Genomic DNA, 17,879 nt, shown 5'->3' on the forward strand with positions numbered 1-17,879 from the left:
GAAGATTAACTACTCATTTTCTCCAATAAGGAGATCAGTTTATTCAGCATTTCTTTGCAGTGTCATTCCCTATCTTTTCCTCCCCATCTTTGCCAAATTTGAGGTCAACTGTGTATAGTCATCTAGTCTTCTGGCCCCTCCATGATCTCAAGATTTGTAACCTCTGGCCTTCCAGTCTATATTCACTCTGCCAAAAGCTTTACCTGTTTTCTGGTAAAACATGACAAGCCTATCTAACATTGACCATGCTATCCTCCAGCCTATGTACAATGACTCCAAAATCCTTTTTTCTCTTATGTTTCTCTGGTCATGTCATGAGCATGTTTGGGCCTTTTTATGGGAATCCCACAAGGATTCAGGGAATACTTTTTCTGCATAGAGTGGGTTGGTGAAAACAACTTCTGGGAGGAGGGAGTGATATCAAATGCCTGCCAAGTATTTTGAATGGTGGTTGCTCATTTCTCTGGAAGAAGGATGAATGAGTGGAGGTAAAGGCTGCAAGTTTCTTCTTCCCTGCTACCTCTCCCCCAGCTGCTTTCCTTGACAGATGTTTTGTAAACCTCTCACTATTAAGAGTATCTGATTTCTTGTCCCCAATCTGTATAAGAAATGATTTGCTGACTCTGAGCTTTCCCTTACAGCAAGTGCAATGGCAGCCTCTGGATTTCTTGTTTTCCCATGATAGGTGCCAGACAGAATTCTTAAGAAAAAATCCCTCCTTAAGCAGTCACATAGCATGAGATCTGATTTCTTTATCCACTAAGAGCAAAGGCTGTAAATAGTTTTCAGTCTTTCTTCCACTTATATTTGTATATATACACATACACATACAAAAGATGATCCTATAGCTTTCTTTTATGTTCTTTAAGAGAAATGAGTGGGAAAGATAATATTTGACCATCTTGTGCTTCTTACTGTGCATTTGTGCACATCAAGTTGTTGAGCAGTTGTCACTCTGTGAGTGTCATGTTATAATCAGGAATTTTCACCTAATTTTTGGCTGAGAGGATGAAGCTGTGATGCTTTCACATTCCTCCCGCTGCCATGAAGAAGTATACAGAGAAGGGAAGAGCGTTTCTCTTTCTCCTGGCTGAATGGAAACTTGGTCCTCTCCTCCTGTGCTCTCATTCCAAATACAGAACTGTAATGCTGCTCCACAAGGTTTCCCAGGCACGTGTGTCAGAAGTGTTCATCTGCTGTGTAGCAGCCAAAATAGTCTTGCTTATGCTACTTGCTCGAATGGAAAGCTGTAGGGGAATGGCATGCAAATTTAAATAGTAAGCATTGCCAAGGCAGTGCATAGTAATTTATTTTTAAATGAAATTACTTTAGAAGAAACCTTGCCTGTTCGTTAATCTCTTACCCTTTATTATTATATAGGTCTCCTAGCTCTGTCTCAAGACATAAGGGAATTAGAAATCAAAGCTTGCCATTTTCCTAAGCAGCACATCCTAACCTGAGTTGTACACTGGTCTCCTGTGAAACCGATGATTTCTTATATTGGTCTGCATTTGAACAAACAGTCTGGGTTTTTTAATTTATTATGATTCAAGTAAACTTACGTATAAGTTTTCCTAAAGACTTGCTGCAATCAGGTTCTCCCCCTGATTTAAATTTTAAATACTTGTGTTTGGCTCAGAATCATGGTCCTTTTAATCTTTTCCTTCCTAGCGCGGTGTTAATACTGATAGTGGAAATGTCTCCAAGGAAGCTTCATTTGAGGGAATCAGCCAGTAAGTGACAAGGCTTTTTTATACATTAATTGTTGCATGGTTATGTTGAATTCATTTTATATTTCACATTAAATCATGTTTTTTCCTAATAACAGGATGCTGAATGGCAGATCAAATGTATCGGTATGTCTTTGGAAATAAAATGTTTGACATATTTCTAATGACTTGAAGTACAGTGGTGGTTTTTTGGGAAATCTCTTTTGCATCTAAGATCATCCAGTGTTTCTCTTTCTCTGTGTTTGCTTTAAGTATCTAAAGCCAAACAGACTCATCCCCTTACCTCCATTTCCACTTTTGGGATTGGAATATTTGGTTTTCAGATTTCAGAAAAATTAATCTTTAAGAGTAGCTTCTTTCTCTTACTGACTTCCTTGTACAGTATTAAGGTAGGTATTAGGGATTCTGGTATGCACAATCTTCTGAAAAGATGTCATATTACAGGTATAAAATAAAAGATCACTCTTCTGCCTACATGTGATCTTTTAGTGTCCCTTGATGTTGTCTCTTTATGAAGTTTGGCTTCTAGTGGGGTGAAAATGTCTTCCTGCATGCAGTATTTTGGAAAAGCAGTAAATAAAAATATATCACAGCCTGCTCTGGGATGTGAGGATGATGACCTCAATTTTGAATGAAATACAACTGTCTAATCTGTTATGATATCCTAAAATGAGATAATTTTCCATTTTAGCTCAAGTGTATGGCAAAAAAGAAACACACACCCCTACACCCTCCACCCCCCATTAAATAGCCCGTTAAAATAAACACACTCATGCTTAGATGTTGAGTAGGTGGCCTTTTTTTTATGATCGTTGACTCCCAGTCACCCCACTGTATTTTTCTCCATCCACTTCTGTCGACAGTGTATTAATTCTGCAGTGAAGATCGTAATGCACAGAATTTGCAGAAAGTCTGGGCACTCATTTGTACAGTCTGAGAGCATGCTTTCTGTTGGGATCATCTTTTCTCTGTCATGTGAACTGAAATCTGGAATCTGATTCCATACTTACTTTGTTCGCCCCCTACAACCTAAATGGAAACTTAATGATTCTGTCAGGGATTTGGAGGACCGAGGTGGCAGACATTTAGACATCTTTAGCTGCCCAGTGAATTAAATATAAACTCTTCCAGAATACAAGCAAGCCGTTTTTAATGAATATTTGGTGTCCTTTCTTCTGTTACACCAGTATGATGTTCTGTTGCTTTGACCAAGTAGGTACTCGGTTATCTTACGCTCTCCAGGTACAGGTGGACTCCAAAATCCGTGTGGAGCGATACCTCCAGTTTTATCTGAGACACCTCCACATGAAATATAAACAAGCTATTAACTCCAGCAGTAATTCTTTATGGGAATGATGTACAAAGGTCTGTTCGAAGTACCAAAAAGCCCTTTTTTCCCCCTGAATTTCACTAAAAACTGGAGTTTAATTAGTAACACATTCTATTACTAGTCAACATTAAGTTAGGAAGCCACTCCATTTAGCACTTGCTTTGAGATTTTAATAGCATGTCTCCTGCAACACTTAAAGGGATTAATGCTATTTTATCGCTGGCTTCCCAGTTTGTGGTAAACATGTTGTCGGTGTGCTCCGGGAGGAGTGCTTCTCCATTCTTTAGGGGCGATTTCCAGCTGTTTAGCAGATACTTCTCTTTTGAGACCCGGGATATGCTCATTCCTCTCCACCCCTAGGCACCAAGTTGTTAATTTTCCTGCCTTTGACAGATCCGGTTGGTGTCTTCCCCTCCTGTGCTCACGGTATGGAAGAGCACGCATTGATTTTGTTGTTGGATGTGCTGAAGATCCACTCCCCTCTTCTGACAGATACCGTGCCCTCAAACCACTTGTCACTCCAGCCTTCCCTTGATCTCCCTGACTCCTGCTTCAGTCTTCTCCGGGGCTGTCATGTCTCTTGTGACAGCGTGCTTGGTCTGCGTGCCGGCGGTGGGCATGTGGAGAGTGAACGCTGCTAATTGAGGGGGTGGAGGAGGGGGTGAGCTTCCTTTTAAACTCTGCTCGTCTCAGATTTTTGTAACTGCTCACATAAATCAGTCCATTTTACATTTGTTTTCGACACAGACCCAAACAAATTTCAGCATTCCTGCTTTCCTGCTTCTCCACCTCTCCTGTATCAAATGTTTCCTTTATAGAAACACGAATATTTCGGATGTATTGATTTCTTCCGAGAGGACTCAAACCGTGGAGTTTATACCAGGCAACGTGTACCTTCAAACTGTGCTCCCTCCTGTCTGCCTGTGACTGCGCCTTGTTGGCTCTCTCTGTCCTCCACTCGGCCGGGCTCTGCCCTAGCTATGATGCTGTATTTTATTCCTGGGTTCTTGTGTGTTTCCATTTTCTGGCTACCTGGCCAAGATGTATTTCCTTGCTGGAGCCGTTTTGTGTTCCTCCTGCTCCCATTTGTCTTTTTTCTCCTAGACTGACTGTGCCCCGGTGTATTTTGGGGGGGGGGTTGAGGTTTTTTTTTTGTGATGGATAATAATAGAAATAATGTATCATTTCCTGAAAAAGGTGAATCTTGCTCTCTTTGCAGGCTGTTCATCCTGTTCCTGTCAGAAGCTGCTTTTTTCTTGCACTAATGATGTTGCTTCCCTGTCTTACTTTTTGAACATTTTGAACTTCTTCTGGAACATAATTACCTAACTATTTGATTAATTTTTATACTGTAATAAATAGTCATTTGAGACAAAATGACTAGTGTGGTCATGGGTTTTTTCTATGCTCACTCTGAAGATCACCCCTAAGTTATTTTTGTTCTGCTAGCAATGATCAAACTTGATTTTATGCTGATAATAGAGCCCATAAGAGTGAATTATATCATGGTTCCCATTAGTTTATGTATAGCGCTCTGATATAGCAAAGTATGTTGTACTAAATAAAGCTTGTATGTTGCTGCAATCTGTAAAAATGGAGAATGGCAGTACTTGGGAAGTCACCCTGCTCAGCGGTGGGTAGCACCGTGGTTCAGTGGAGGGAGCACTCTGGGGCAGGGACTTGGAGACTTGGACCATTTACTAATGTTGCTGCAGGTAACTCAGGTCAGCTTTGTTTACAGCTGTTACGAATCCTACAGAAGTGACTTGCTCTCACTTGCTTCAGATGGCTTAAGCATAGAAGGCAGATATCTAAAGTAGTTCTAATGCATAGTTTTCTAGAAATATGTATTTCTGTTTGCTAATAAAGGCTAGTTTCATATTTTTTTTTCCCCCTAATTCATTGACCCATTTTTCAGACTGGAAAATGTGCAGGAATTTTTAAATCTAATCATGTGGCGGTTATGTAGCACTGGTAAAAATGCTTTGAGGTGATGTGACTCACCATACAGAAAATGGATTTTGAACCTGTATGGATAAACAGTAATGTGCCATATACTTTAAAACACTGCTGAGCCAAATCTTTGCTCGCTGTGTTGGGAGGTTTCCATCCTCAGAATCGATTGATGTAAATGATGGACAGTTTAAGCAATTGTACCTAATGTTATGAAGTTTTTCGGTGAATTCCTTTCCCTCAGAACTGCACTTGTTGGGTATGACAGTGAAGACCATCTAAATGGCCTCTTCCCTATTGTGTAGTGAAGTCAATTGTTAGAAGAAAGGCTCTCCATGTTGAAGAACTGTAGAAAATTCTAACATTGTGTATGAATATGTTTTGGATCTTTATCACCATATATACACAAAGTGTATTTGTTAAACTGACAAAAAAGGGTCTCATTATACAGTGTTATTATACAGGAGGTGTAGATTTCTAGCCTTTTTTTTTTTTTTTTGAACTAATGAAATTGTCTCGCATCTTAAAGGACAACTGAGTATGAAATCAATTTGGACATGCCTTTCAGTGTAGTATTTCTTAGTTCTATGTTGATTAAATGGTTGCATTAATATGTTACAGATTGCAACCGTAGCAAAATGTCAATTTGTTTTGTTCCTCAAGACCATATATCTCGTCATCTAAGTATTGTCAATTTGCAGATTGCAGGAAAATGTAGAATTGGATTGCTCTACATGAGCCTCTTAATGTTAGGGCAGTACATGTTTTTTAACAGTAAGTTGTTTATTGTCTAGCAGGATCAAAACTTTGCTGGGAGGACAAGGTAGGGTGATTTTATGTAGGACTGTGTGCACAAATTACGTGAATTAAACACCATTTGTGTACTTCTGTTGGTGATGACAAGCTCTTCCCCTTGAGCTTGCTATTTAACCAGTAACTTTTAGGATGTGGTTTGTTTAGCTACCTTGTTGGTAACTAAAGTGAAGCGTAATTTGAGTCATTAGCTTTAGAAGTCTAGCAGTTGCAAACAGGTGGCTCTGCAGCCACTTGCACAGGACCTACAGCTATCACGAGCTAAGTGGAATTGAGACAGTTCAATCCTTAATCATTGGCTTCGTTGAAAAAGCTATGTACAGTAGATCAGATTCTCTTCCAAATCTGAATTGATGCTGTGTCCCATAGGTCTAAGATCTTGTTTTTTACTTGACATTATATCAGAAAGTCTCTTTCAGGTGAGAGATAAAACTGCTGTTCAGCTGATGATCTTCTGCCTCTTCTCCACCCGCCCCCAGCACCCTCGTGTTTCAATCCTACTGCTTTTCTGTGTTTTTAATTAGCTTCCCCAATTGACAACAACTAGAGTTTTAAGGAGCTGCCACATAGTGGGTGGCCTCAGCCAGTAAGTAAAACTTGCATTTCCGGCAGCACGGACTGTTCAAGAAGAACCTTTAGGGCCAGGAAAGGTAAAATCTAGGGACTGCGACAGAGATGGTACACCTCTTGGCTGAAATTGCTTTTCTAAAAGAGCATTATTTGAGCTATTGTAAGTGTACAATTTCTCCCCCCCCTCCGTTTTTTTTTTAATATGCAGATGAGAAACAATCTTCTCTTGTGAAGTTCATGTTTGGCTTATTTGATTTGCTTTTGGTTTCATCTGTTTGTGCTTGTGGTTAAAGTGAGCATGACAGGTTCTTGAGAGAAGAGATGTGAATTTTCAGAGTCGAAGTCAGCTGCCTTCTGTACCTCCCTTCCCTGACCTTTATTTTCTTTTGTTACTTCATAATAACCATAGTTTATACTTGTCTTATTTGCATAGAGCTGGTGTTGGAGCTTTCTGCAGTGCTGCAGTGTCTCCTTACGCTTGCCTTCGTTGATCTGTTTTCTGTCTGATACACTGGTGACAATTATTGAAAGTCCTTGTGTCTGTTGTTGCAGCTGCAGCTTAATTCTTCTGTCTTGGTTTTCTGTGGTGGTGTCAGTTGGTATGCTTTCTAGCCAAACAGGGAGCTCAGGCTTTTGGTTTTTTAGAATTTTTATAGATTGATTTTACTATATCATTCATATATTCTGTATAAATTTGTGTTTAACTGGCTCTTCCATTCCAGAATTATTTCTGCATTGGTGTACGTAGGTTATAGTTGTTGGGATGGTGGTGATTAAATTGAAAAAGTGCCCTTTTTATCTGGTTTTATGAGACTTTCTTGTTTCCAAGTGACCAACTTTATTCTATAATGATGCATTGTCGTGAGACTTGTGGCTTTTTGTATTGTGCTGCTTTTCCAGTGGTTTCTAATTAATACCCATAATACTGAATACCATACAGCTTGTCCTTGTTGAACGTTGTGATAAGTTGTTGTTTTCTATCTTGGAGTAGGAACACAAAGCTATTAACCTTCGCCTTGTTAGGATTTTATAAGTTTATGAGCATATGTTTTTGAAAAAGAGAAACATAGGGGTTTTTTTTCCTGCTATCTGAGGATGCAGGAAGACCCTCGTACAATTAGAAGTGACTTCTAAATAATTTTTTTTAATTGGATTTGTGCTTTAGTCGGTCCCTTCTGAGGTATCAAGAATGGTTAATAACCTGAAATAGATTTAATTTTTCCTTCAAAAATGTGGGAAAATGACTTGTTGCCTTATAACATTCTTCTGAAGATCTGTTGGGAGCCTTGGAGCATTTTAATTCTCTTAAATGCCCTAACTGAAGAGCCAACAGTCCTGAGTCAGACGAAATATCTTTGATGCAGAACACTCCTTAGGCATTTAAGTTGTAAGCAAAAAAACCCTTGAACAATGCTTGAAAATCCATTTGTGTTCCACTTAATTACTCAGCTTCTTACTCTATTGGCCACTGTAATGTTATTGTTTAGAGAGCCTCAAAATAGTTCCAAGAATACATAAATTGTTAATGTAGAAAATAAACAGAAAAATAGCTAAGTGTTTGAGGCCGAGGTGAGATGGAGGCTTTTGCTTTGCCTCTTCTGTAGATCAGAAAAGACAAAGAGGGGTTGCTTTCCTTTTCACAGTCCTCAAAGCGAGCTTGTTTATCACATGCCACGTTCTGTGCACACAAAAATGGGAAGGCATAAAACAAGGGATGAAATTAGCAATTCGCTGTGTTTAATTTCATTGAAGGGTGTTTGAGGAGCAAAGTTAGAATCACAGAACAATTTGGAAGGGACCTCTGGAGGTCGATCTGGTCCAACCCACGCTCATACCAGTGAATTGATAACATTTTATCTTTGTCAAAAGAAGTTTAATAAATGTCTTGCACATACTATTACTCTGGTTTCTGTACATTCTTAAAATTACATATCTGGTTTAGTCTCATGTATTTCAAAGTACAAAGTACTTGCACAGTGAAGATGAGTGTGTGCATTCTCCTCACTGGGATCTATACTGATCTATACTGAATTCTAATAATGCAATATTTGCTTTCACAAGTTTTCACATTCGCAGACAAGACCCAGTTTAAAAAAAAAAAAAAAAGTAGTCTCTGCTGTTGTGTGTCTGGCTGATTTTCAATATATGTATTTTTTGGTTTTTTGTAGATTTAATGTGAACAACAAAATCCTTCATCCTGAAATTGCAGAATGGTGAGTAGCATAAAATCTTTCTCCTTGAGTACACTGAATGTGCTTATATTCTGTACCATTGCTTCAGAGAGATTTGCTCAGCAGAAGCCTCCTACTTTACTATATGAGTTTTAATTTTAAGCTGAGTTCACGTTATGGGGTGGAAATAATGTACAAAAGTAAAAACAGGGCTAGGTAACAGCACTGAAAAGTGAAGAATTTATGTGACATTTCTTAAGCATTGTGTCTGGATATATATTTTTATAGAATGTGTTAGGAGTTAAGTCACATTTGTTTAAATGTGAATTTGTATGAATAGGAAAAGAACTGAGGATAATTCATATTCTACAATGAAAATCAAAGGTAGATGAAAACTGTGTCTGAACAGGTAATATTTAATAAGGTGTTATTACTTTTCTAGGATTTATTTTAACAGCAGTAATTTTGTTGAATTATTATTCAGTAACTATACTTGGTAATTCTAGGGGAAGTCTGCTGTAGCATATCTAGAATAGACAAAATTAGAGTGTGACTAAGTGTATTAGTAGCTTGTAAAGTTACTGCATTTTACCTGTTTTCCTCTTTTGGTCAGCATTGCTGACTTTGTCCTCAGGATTGCTCCATAACTAGGGCTTTCTAGTTTTCCATTTAGGAAATTAACTGAAGAAACAACATAGTGGATTTTTGCTAATGAATTAGGTTTTATCTAAGCTTTTTCAGTGTATTAATCCAAAAATGAGGAAGCAAATCCTTACTTAAGACAGATAAGCTTAAAATCTTAAAATACAAGCAGGGAAGTGTACACTCTGACTACCACTGTTGTAGCTTATTGTATTATATGCTACTATATATTATTCTTTTTAATGTTTCTTATTAGCACATACACTGAGAACAATCTTCTACTGTCTTCATCTACATCTAATTGCTGGCTTGAAAACTGTGGAGATGTTTTCTGAACATCAATGCGATTTCAGAACGCGTAAAAGTTTTAATAGGTCACATTTCTGTTGTTATAGCCATTTTTCATTGCTTGGCACGACATAAAAAAGTTGTAAAGGAAATTGGGAAGCGGGGGAACTTTACTTAGACATTGTTGCATCACTGAGTCATGGGTGGACCTGGAGATGTGTAGCAGTGGGACTCATTGCTTGCAAATCCTGCTGATGAGGCGGCGGGGGGAATGCGAGTGCTTTGTAACACAGAAAGCTCAGGGTACCAATTTTTAAATCTTGCCTTTAAATTCTGTCCTTCTAGAATTTGGACCCTTCCTTTTCCAAAACAAGTAAGTTACCTTGTAGAATTGATTTCTGAATTTAAGAGTTGTTGCAGCCTTTGAGGTGCAAAGTCCTGAGTAATGTAGACAGAACACAAGCTCGGACATTGATGTGTTGGGATGTGCTTTTCAGATGCACAAATTAAACACAATTAGGTAAAGAAGGAGTTCAGTAAAACCTGGGGTTTCTTGAAATATTGTTAGTGTTGAATTAGTCAAGCTCCTGTCATTACAGATACTGATAGGGAAGATCTAGAAATGTTCACACATGCTCTGAGACACCTGATGCTGTGCTACATTGCTTACAAAAATAATAGAAAGGATAAGTCAAGTTAGAAGTTCTTCATAAAATCTTATTTTCCTGTAGAGGTGGCTGCTCCTGAGTTCTAGTTGGTTGGTTTGGTGTAGGGCATGGGGCTTTTTTATTGTTTAAGACATTGGGAACTTTCAGCCTCTGATACTTCATTATCATGTGCCCAGCAGCCAGAGGAGGCTTCTCCGAGTGACCTGACAAGCTGTTTGAGGAGCGGAGGAGGGAGCTACATCTTTAACCTGACAGTGTCATTTTTGCACTCCTCTTGTATGCCTGCCTTTTTGTACTCTTGTTAGCAGAGAAAGACAAGGGGCAAGAAAGGGGACCTGCAGAGGGCCTGGTCTAACTTCCAAGCTTTGATCTGTAGATACAGCAGCACTACAGGGAGAGAGAGATGACAATTTTAGCTGCAGAAGACTTTGGATTAGGGCTACAAGCTTGTTCCCAAGTTAGCTTTCATTCTGGTTCCATCCACCTTACCAAGGTGTCATCTGATAAGCTTTTCTCCTCTGCGGTTTGGGTTAATGGGAGGTTAAATCTTCAGGAAGCTCAGGGGTGGACAAACATGAGGTCCATGCCCTGAGGTTGTACTGAGATAGATGGAGCATTGAGGTAGTAGACAGGCAGCACTTGGAGCTGTTCCTTTTGGTGTAGAGAGAATCTCTTCTGTGAATTGTGACTGCCAGCCTGGAATTCTGATTTTGTCCTCCCTGCGATCTTAAGGGGGAGAGATGCTTGGTATGCACCTTCCCTCCATCTGGCTTTCAAGGAAAGGGAATTCTAAGTGAAGCCAAAGTTCAGATTTGCATTCAAAAGTGTTTTAAAAGGTTTTATCGACTTTGGTGGCTTTCATTTTAAGTCAGAAGTATGTTAAAGACCATTGTTAGGATTTAAGTGTCTGATGAAATCAATATGTGAATGACAGGCTATGTGTATTAAAACTTCCTAAAGTAGAAATTTCCTTGGAATGTCAAGTAATTGCCCAACAAACTTTCTTTGGAAAGCAATAATATTTTTAGAATTAAGAATATTTTTCCTTTAGGAAGATGAAATTTTTTTTTATTATATTCTAGGGTAGGAAACTGCTTCATTTGAATCAAATGCTTGCATGGATGCATATAATTTCAAATTCAGTAAGCTCTGAACTACTCTGTTTTACATGATACTTGGCAGAAAAACTCCAATCTGTACCATGCTGTCAAAACTGCCAGCAAGAGGTGAAATGGGTGAGCTTCCTGAACCAGCCAGGGAGAACTGTGAGCTACAAAAGGCAACTCTAGTATTATACAGTCGTCTAATAAAATGCAGAGAAAATGGTTCAATACTGACAAGGGGCAAAGCATTTGTGATTAAGAATCTGTTGCCTCCCTTGCTTACTCATCCTTTTTCAAGATCTCAACATTTTCTGACTTGCTATGAAACTTAAGGATAAAACATAAAAGAATTTGACCTTAGACTGGATTTCAGCAGTTTGCAGAGCATATTTTCACTTTTTTTTTTCCATTGAGTGAATGTTTTTCCAAACACTTTTAAACACTTCCTTTAAAATTACGGGGCTCCCATTTCAAATTTGATACTGAATGCATACCCTAAGTATTAATTTCACTGTTTTGAAAAGAAAATGTCATCTAACAGCAGACGAATTCCAAACTTGTCCAAATTCTCTCCCTAGTAATCAGAAGGAAATTTTTCTATGCTAGCACTTAGCAAAATGGCCTTTTGTTACTTTAGTGTACCAATGTCTGTCTACCATAATCGTGGTGGTGCTAGAAGATAAACGTTTAGCAATGTACGGCTTGTTTTGTGTCTGTATATACTGTATTTTCCTGTAACCTTGATGAAAATCCACTGGCTGGATGGACGAGCCCAAAGGGTTGTGGTGAATGGAGTTAAATCCAGTTGTTGACAGGTCACAAGTTGTGTTCCCCAGGGCTCAGTATTGGGGCCAGTTCTGTTTAATGTCTTTATCAGTGATCTGGACAAGGGGATCGAGTGCACCCTCAGCAAGTTTGCAGACAACACCAAGTTGGGAGGCACGGTCGATCTGCTTGAGGGTAGGAAGGCTCTACAGAGGGATCTGGACAGGCTGGATCAATGGGCCAAGGCCAGTTGTATGAGGTTCAACAAGGCCAAGTGCCGGGTCCTGCACCTGGGTCACAACAACCCCATGCAGCGCTACAGGCTTGGGGAAGAGTGGCTGGAAAGCTGCCCGGTGGAAAAGGACCTGGGCGTGCTGGTTGACAGCCGCCTGAATGTGAGCCGGCGGTGTGCCCAGGTGGTCAAGAAGGCCAACGGCATCCTGGCCTGTATCAGAAATAGTGTGGCCAGCAGGAGCAGGGAGGTGGTTGTTCCCCTGTGCTCGGCACTGGTGAGGCCGCACCTCGAGTACTGTGTTCAGTTTTGGGCCCCTCACTACAGGAAAGACAGTGAGGTGCTGGAGCGTGTCCAGAGAAGGGCAACCAAGCTGGTGAGGGGCCTGGAGCACAAGTCTTATGAGGAGCGGCTGAGGGAGCTGGGGCTGTTTAGCCTGGAGAAAAGGAGGCTGAGGGGACACCTTATCGCTCTCTACAACTACCTGAAGGGGGCTGTGGTGAGGTGGGTGCTGGTCTCTTCTGTCAGGTGGCTGGAGATAGGACGAGAGGAAATGGCCCCAAGTTGCGGCAAGGAAGATTTAGGTTAGATATTAGGGAAAATTTCTTTACTGAAAGGGTTGTCAGGCATTGGAACAGGCTGCCCAGGGAAGTGGTTGAGTCACCATCCCTGGAGGTATTCAAAAAGCGTGTAGATGGGGTACTCCAGAACATGGTTTAGTGGGCATGGATGATGGTTGGACTTGATGATCTTGAAGGTCTTTTCCAACCTAAATGATTCTATGAAAATGGGATTTGATAGTTATGTGTGGAAGACTTCATGTATTTGTATTTTGCATTACTTTGATGGAAAGCTATAATTGTTTCTTTGGGGAAAGTGATCTGTATGTTAATGTCTTAAAAGCTGGGCTTACGCTTTTTGTTTTTTCAGAGGTTTTTTTTTATTTATGTTGTAAACCTCTTAACATGTTTTTGAACTGTTTCAAGATGAACTCCCGTGTTTGGTGTTCGTGCAACTTTCAGAATTGTACTATAATGCTTCTCCTTTGCATATGTGCATTACTATGTTTACTGGCTTTGATGCTAATTCAGTTAGCAAGTTCTTACGCGAAAGCTTGCAGAAGAGCATAAGTATATCAACTATGGTAGAGAAATTTCTATAAATAAAATGTGGAAATGTAACAGCGGAGGTGAAAAAGAGTGAAGACAAGGCAGGACTGTGGAGTCTGTCTACATGGGCAGCGTCTATACTTACTAGGTGGTCTGTAAACATAATGTTTCCAGAAGGACAAGAAGTGGATGTACCCAGACGTTTTCCACACATGTAAGAAAGCAGCCTTTAAGGTTGCATGCAGGTACTAAAAACCATAAAACAAGACAGCTGATAAACACTGAGTTGATAATTGGGAACAAAAACTACTGGCGGTATGATCAGGAATGGTGAATGCACATAGAGAGGCAAACATTTGTGTATCTTGCAGGAAAGCACTGGTTTAGGAAAATGTAGTTGAGTCATGCAAGTTTCAGCCTTGTAATTGCCTCAAATTCTGTATGCGCTTGACCACTTGATTAATGGAAGACAGGTTGTGCATGAAATTTGGTATCCAGCCACCTCAAATGCCCAAACTTAATTTTAGGACTGGAATGATATTTGTATTTAAAGCTTCTCTCTTCTGTTGGATGACTGACATACATGAAAGGACCACCTGCTCATGTGGCAAGTGCAAATAAAAGCACAAAATACATGTAAAAGAGGAGAGTGAGGAAGAAGAAATGTTTTTACACTGGTAAAATGGAGGGGAAAAAAAAGAATTAAAAGTTATAGGTCAAAGACAGTAGGAGACTTGTGCTTCTATTTTAACCTGATTGCATTGAGTGGCTTGCCTGTTAATCTGAGAACTGCATTACATGCTGAATCTGTACATTTTTGCAATTGCATTAGCTGAAGCCTGGAAATGATTTGTTCCCATTAAAATATTAATGAATGTATGCAGAGTGTGTAACTGGTCCAAGAGCTGTCTTTAATAGAAAATTGAAGTTCACGTTTGTGAACAAAGGTGGGACTTTCCTCCTAGCGTTATCTTGGAAGTGGGGGGAAAACATCATGAGAACTGTGGACCACTCATCACCCACAAGATTGCCTTATAGTGGTAACCACAGTGCTTGACTAGCAATGCTTTAAACCTGGTTTAGGAGAGTGTTGCTTTTATGCCATCAAAACAGTGAGAAGGTGGTGAAATACATGCCCTTCTGGTACCCAAATATGCTGGTGGGAACTCCATCAACAGTACCACTGCAGACAACAAAGGAGTCTAGTGAATCTAGTATCTAGTGGAGGGTGAAGTTGATCATCTTCCCCGCACAATTGTACATCCTTCCTCTCTTTCCTACTAACGGTTGCGTAGTGGGTTTTGTTGGTCTCAGAATGACTACACTTTTTCCATTAAATGTTTTGGTGCTTGACCTTGTGTAAATGAAGGTGATGCATTGCATAAAAAGTCTGTCTGAGGCTGAGCATGAATTTGTATATGCAAAAAGATACCTGAGAAGTTATGGTCTAAAATAAATACCTTGACTCTGAAGCCTTATGACCTCGTCAAGTAAAATAGGTTCTAATACTGTTTGCACTTGCTGTTGAGCAGTTACTAACTTGTATTACTAGCAGATCCCAATAAAGAGATTAGACAACTGAATTATGAAACAACCTGTATTTTAGGCACTTGCAGATCAGGGATATGTACTGTATATTGAAAGTAATATAAAGGCACATCAAACAAGTATTAAATTATCCTGCTAGCACATGCAGTCTTCCGAAGAACGGGATTAAAAAAAAAAAAAAAAAATCTATAAGCCTTTGGTACCTCATTCTAACATGAATATATTTGAGCTACTGTTCTTTATGTCTTAGCTGAAAGGCAGAAGCAGAAGTTTGTTTCTTCACCCATGGTGAGCAGATTATACCATCCCAGTGTAATTTTTTCACCTCGGCATGCATTTTAAGACCTTGTGCTTCTCATTCTCAATGTGCATAATGATTATTTTGTGTCATATTCTAATTGACTAAGAATGTCAATCTGTTACCCTGTCATAGTTTAACCCCAGCCACCAACTAAGCACCACGCAGCCGTTCACTCACTTCACCCCCACCCAGTGGGATGAGGGAGAGAATCGGAAGGAAAAGGTAAAACTCGTGGGTTGAGATAAGAACAGTTTAATAGAACAGAAAGGAAGAAACTAATAATGATGACGATTAAAAAATTACAATAATAATAAAAGGATTGGAATATACAAAACAAATGATGCACAATGCAATTGCTCACCACCCGCCGACCGATGCCCAGTTAGTTCCTGAGCAGTGATTCCCCCCAGGCCAACTGCCCCAGTTTATATACTGGGCACATATGTCACATGGTATGGAATACCCCTTTGGACCATTTGGGTCAGCTGCCCTGGCTGTGTCCCCTCCCAACTTCTTGTGCCCCTCCAGCCTTCTTGCTGAATCCCAAGACATAACACTATGCCAGCTACTAGAAAGAAAATTAACTCTATGCCAGCCAAAACCTTGTACTTCTCATTCTCAATGTGCATAATGGTTATTTTGTGTCATATTCCAATTGGCTAAGAATGTCAATACTTTCCCCTCTACTGTGTTTCTGTAAGAGCGTTTTGGTTGATATCAGCACTTTTACAAAGGTACCTTTACTCTTGCCAGAAAAGTTGTGTTTGAAGGGGAGTGGCTGTGCCACATAGCGATGCAATCACTGTCTGTGGGAAATGCTCTTATCACACATCAGAGGCACTGATGGCTGAGAAACCTGTTTCTGGACTCATTAAAACAAACTACTGGAGCAGATATACAGTAAATAGTTTTCTACAGCAGTGTGAGTAGGAGCATGTTATAATAAAAAAGGGGTGTCTTGGTGGCAGTTTCAAAATATAACAGTTATGGTACTTTGTAACTGCTGCAAGCTCTGGAGTGGAGCTGGAAAACACAATTTAAATATTTTCATGCAATTCAGTAGATGTAGTTTTGTTCTTTGTAAACAGTATGTATGTACTTCATGGCTGCCTTTGAGATGAGCATGAGAAATATTAGGAAATCAGTATGTGTAACAGTGGAAGGAGTGGGTGATTTTTAATAGAAGGTATGGAACTATCTCTGCTTCCCTGTTCATGTCACACTAAATAGCTGCTTTTATTTGAAATACATGGTAGAAAGTAGTGTAAGTAGATAAGAGTTTAATGGTAAATTTTTGAGATGAGTTCAGAACAGAGTATCAAGGCTCATAAATAGACACAAATACAGTATCTCTTAAGGCATGAAGAGCAGGATGGGGTTTTCGGGGGGTTGGCTTGTCTTTTTTTTTTTTTTTTTTTTTTTTCCCTCCTTCAGAAGCATGTCAAAGAGAGTGGACATCATGGCTATAATTGCTGCTGCTGCTGTTTCTGAATTTCATGTTTTGGGTTTTTTAATATCAAACAGAAATAGCATTTCCTCACATACCCCTCCCTGCCCCCACCTTTTGAGGTATTGCAAATAGGTGGGAGTTGGGATTGTGCTGAATAGAAATTCTGGAGCTCTGGGAATTTCCTTATGTAAACTAGTTTCAAATTGTGTTTAAAAAGTAAATCAAGTATGCTTGTAGAAATGTTCTGTTTGAAGTAGTGTTTGAGCCATGACAAATGCAGAAACACGTTTCTTTTGTTCCTAATGTATTGTAGAATGAGTTGAAAAAATGTTGGTTGGACCACTTGTTTATTAGTATTAAAATAATGCAGGCTGATGTTTGAAATGCTTGTGACTTCCCTTTGTGAGATTGTTTAGCTAATGGTGAATCAATGCCAACAAAACTTTGCTGTCATGAATACTGTAATAGCTCTTTGCTTGTGAGGTGTACTTGATCTAATTTTACCATAGGTGATGCATATTATTTTCAGGGTTTTTTTATTTCGTATTCTTAAGCTGTGAAGTTGCAACCTAACCTGATATCTGTTCTACTTTTCTTTAAGTCGTGTGATTAAGACAGACATGGAGTTGGAAGTTCTGCGCTACACCAATAAAATCTCCAGTGAAGCTCATAAAGAGGTAATGGATCCTTTACTGTTAATAATTTTTGCTCTTAGTGTAGCATTGGTACTCAGAAAATGTTCCCAGCGACGCTGAATTGCTTAGTAATAAAATAATGGAAAGGCTGGATAGAAATAAGGGGATAATATCCCTCCTATTACAGCCCAGTAATATACCTTGCATTGTCCTTGAACTCACTGGTGCATTTGTGATGTGTGAAAAATGAAGTGTGGTTTTGTGTAAGAGCTGGAGCCTCAGCAGAAGGTGACCTGCTTGCAATCTATCTGTCCTGTATGCACAAATACCTGTATAGTGATGGAGAAAGAAGAGATGAAGATTATTCTTCTGGCCCATGTCAGCATGTGCAGCTCGGAAAAGTTTAACTAGCAGGTTATTCTCTCCAGGTCCTTACAAACTGAAGGAGTCTTTCCATGCACAGTGGAGAATAGTGCAAAGATTCCTTAGGTTGCTCCTCAGAGATGGGTATGTCCCCCAGTATGGTGCTTCACAGTGCTATTCTGTTGACGTAGCAGTGTGGCAAAGACAA

General features: G+C 39.5%; 1 protein-coding gene across 2 annotated transcripts in view; it reads left to right on the forward strand.

Moving 5' to 3' along the window:
* Positions 1-17,879, forward strand: part of PEPD (peptidase D) — a 177,272-nt gene that overhangs the window by 57,573 nt on the left and 101,820 nt on the right. For both annotated transcript variants that reach the window (XM_030024016.2, XM_030024015.2), the window contains exons 6-8: positions 1,672-1,733; positions 8,565-8,609; positions 17,275-17,350. In XM_030024016.2, the coding sequence (XP_029879876.1) occupies positions 1,672-1,733; positions 8,565-8,609; positions 17,275-17,350 (183 nt within the window). The remainder of the gene's footprint in view (positions 1-1,671; positions 1,734-8,564; positions 8,610-17,274; positions 17,351-17,879) is intronic.

Source organism: Aquila chrysaetos, chromosome 9 (assembly GCF_900496995.4).
Source record: "Aquila chrysaetos chrysaetos chromosome 9, bAquChr1.4, whole genome shotgun sequence".
Taxonomy (NCBI): domain Eukaryota; kingdom Metazoa; phylum Chordata; class Aves; order Accipitriformes; family Accipitridae; genus Aquila; species Aquila chrysaetos.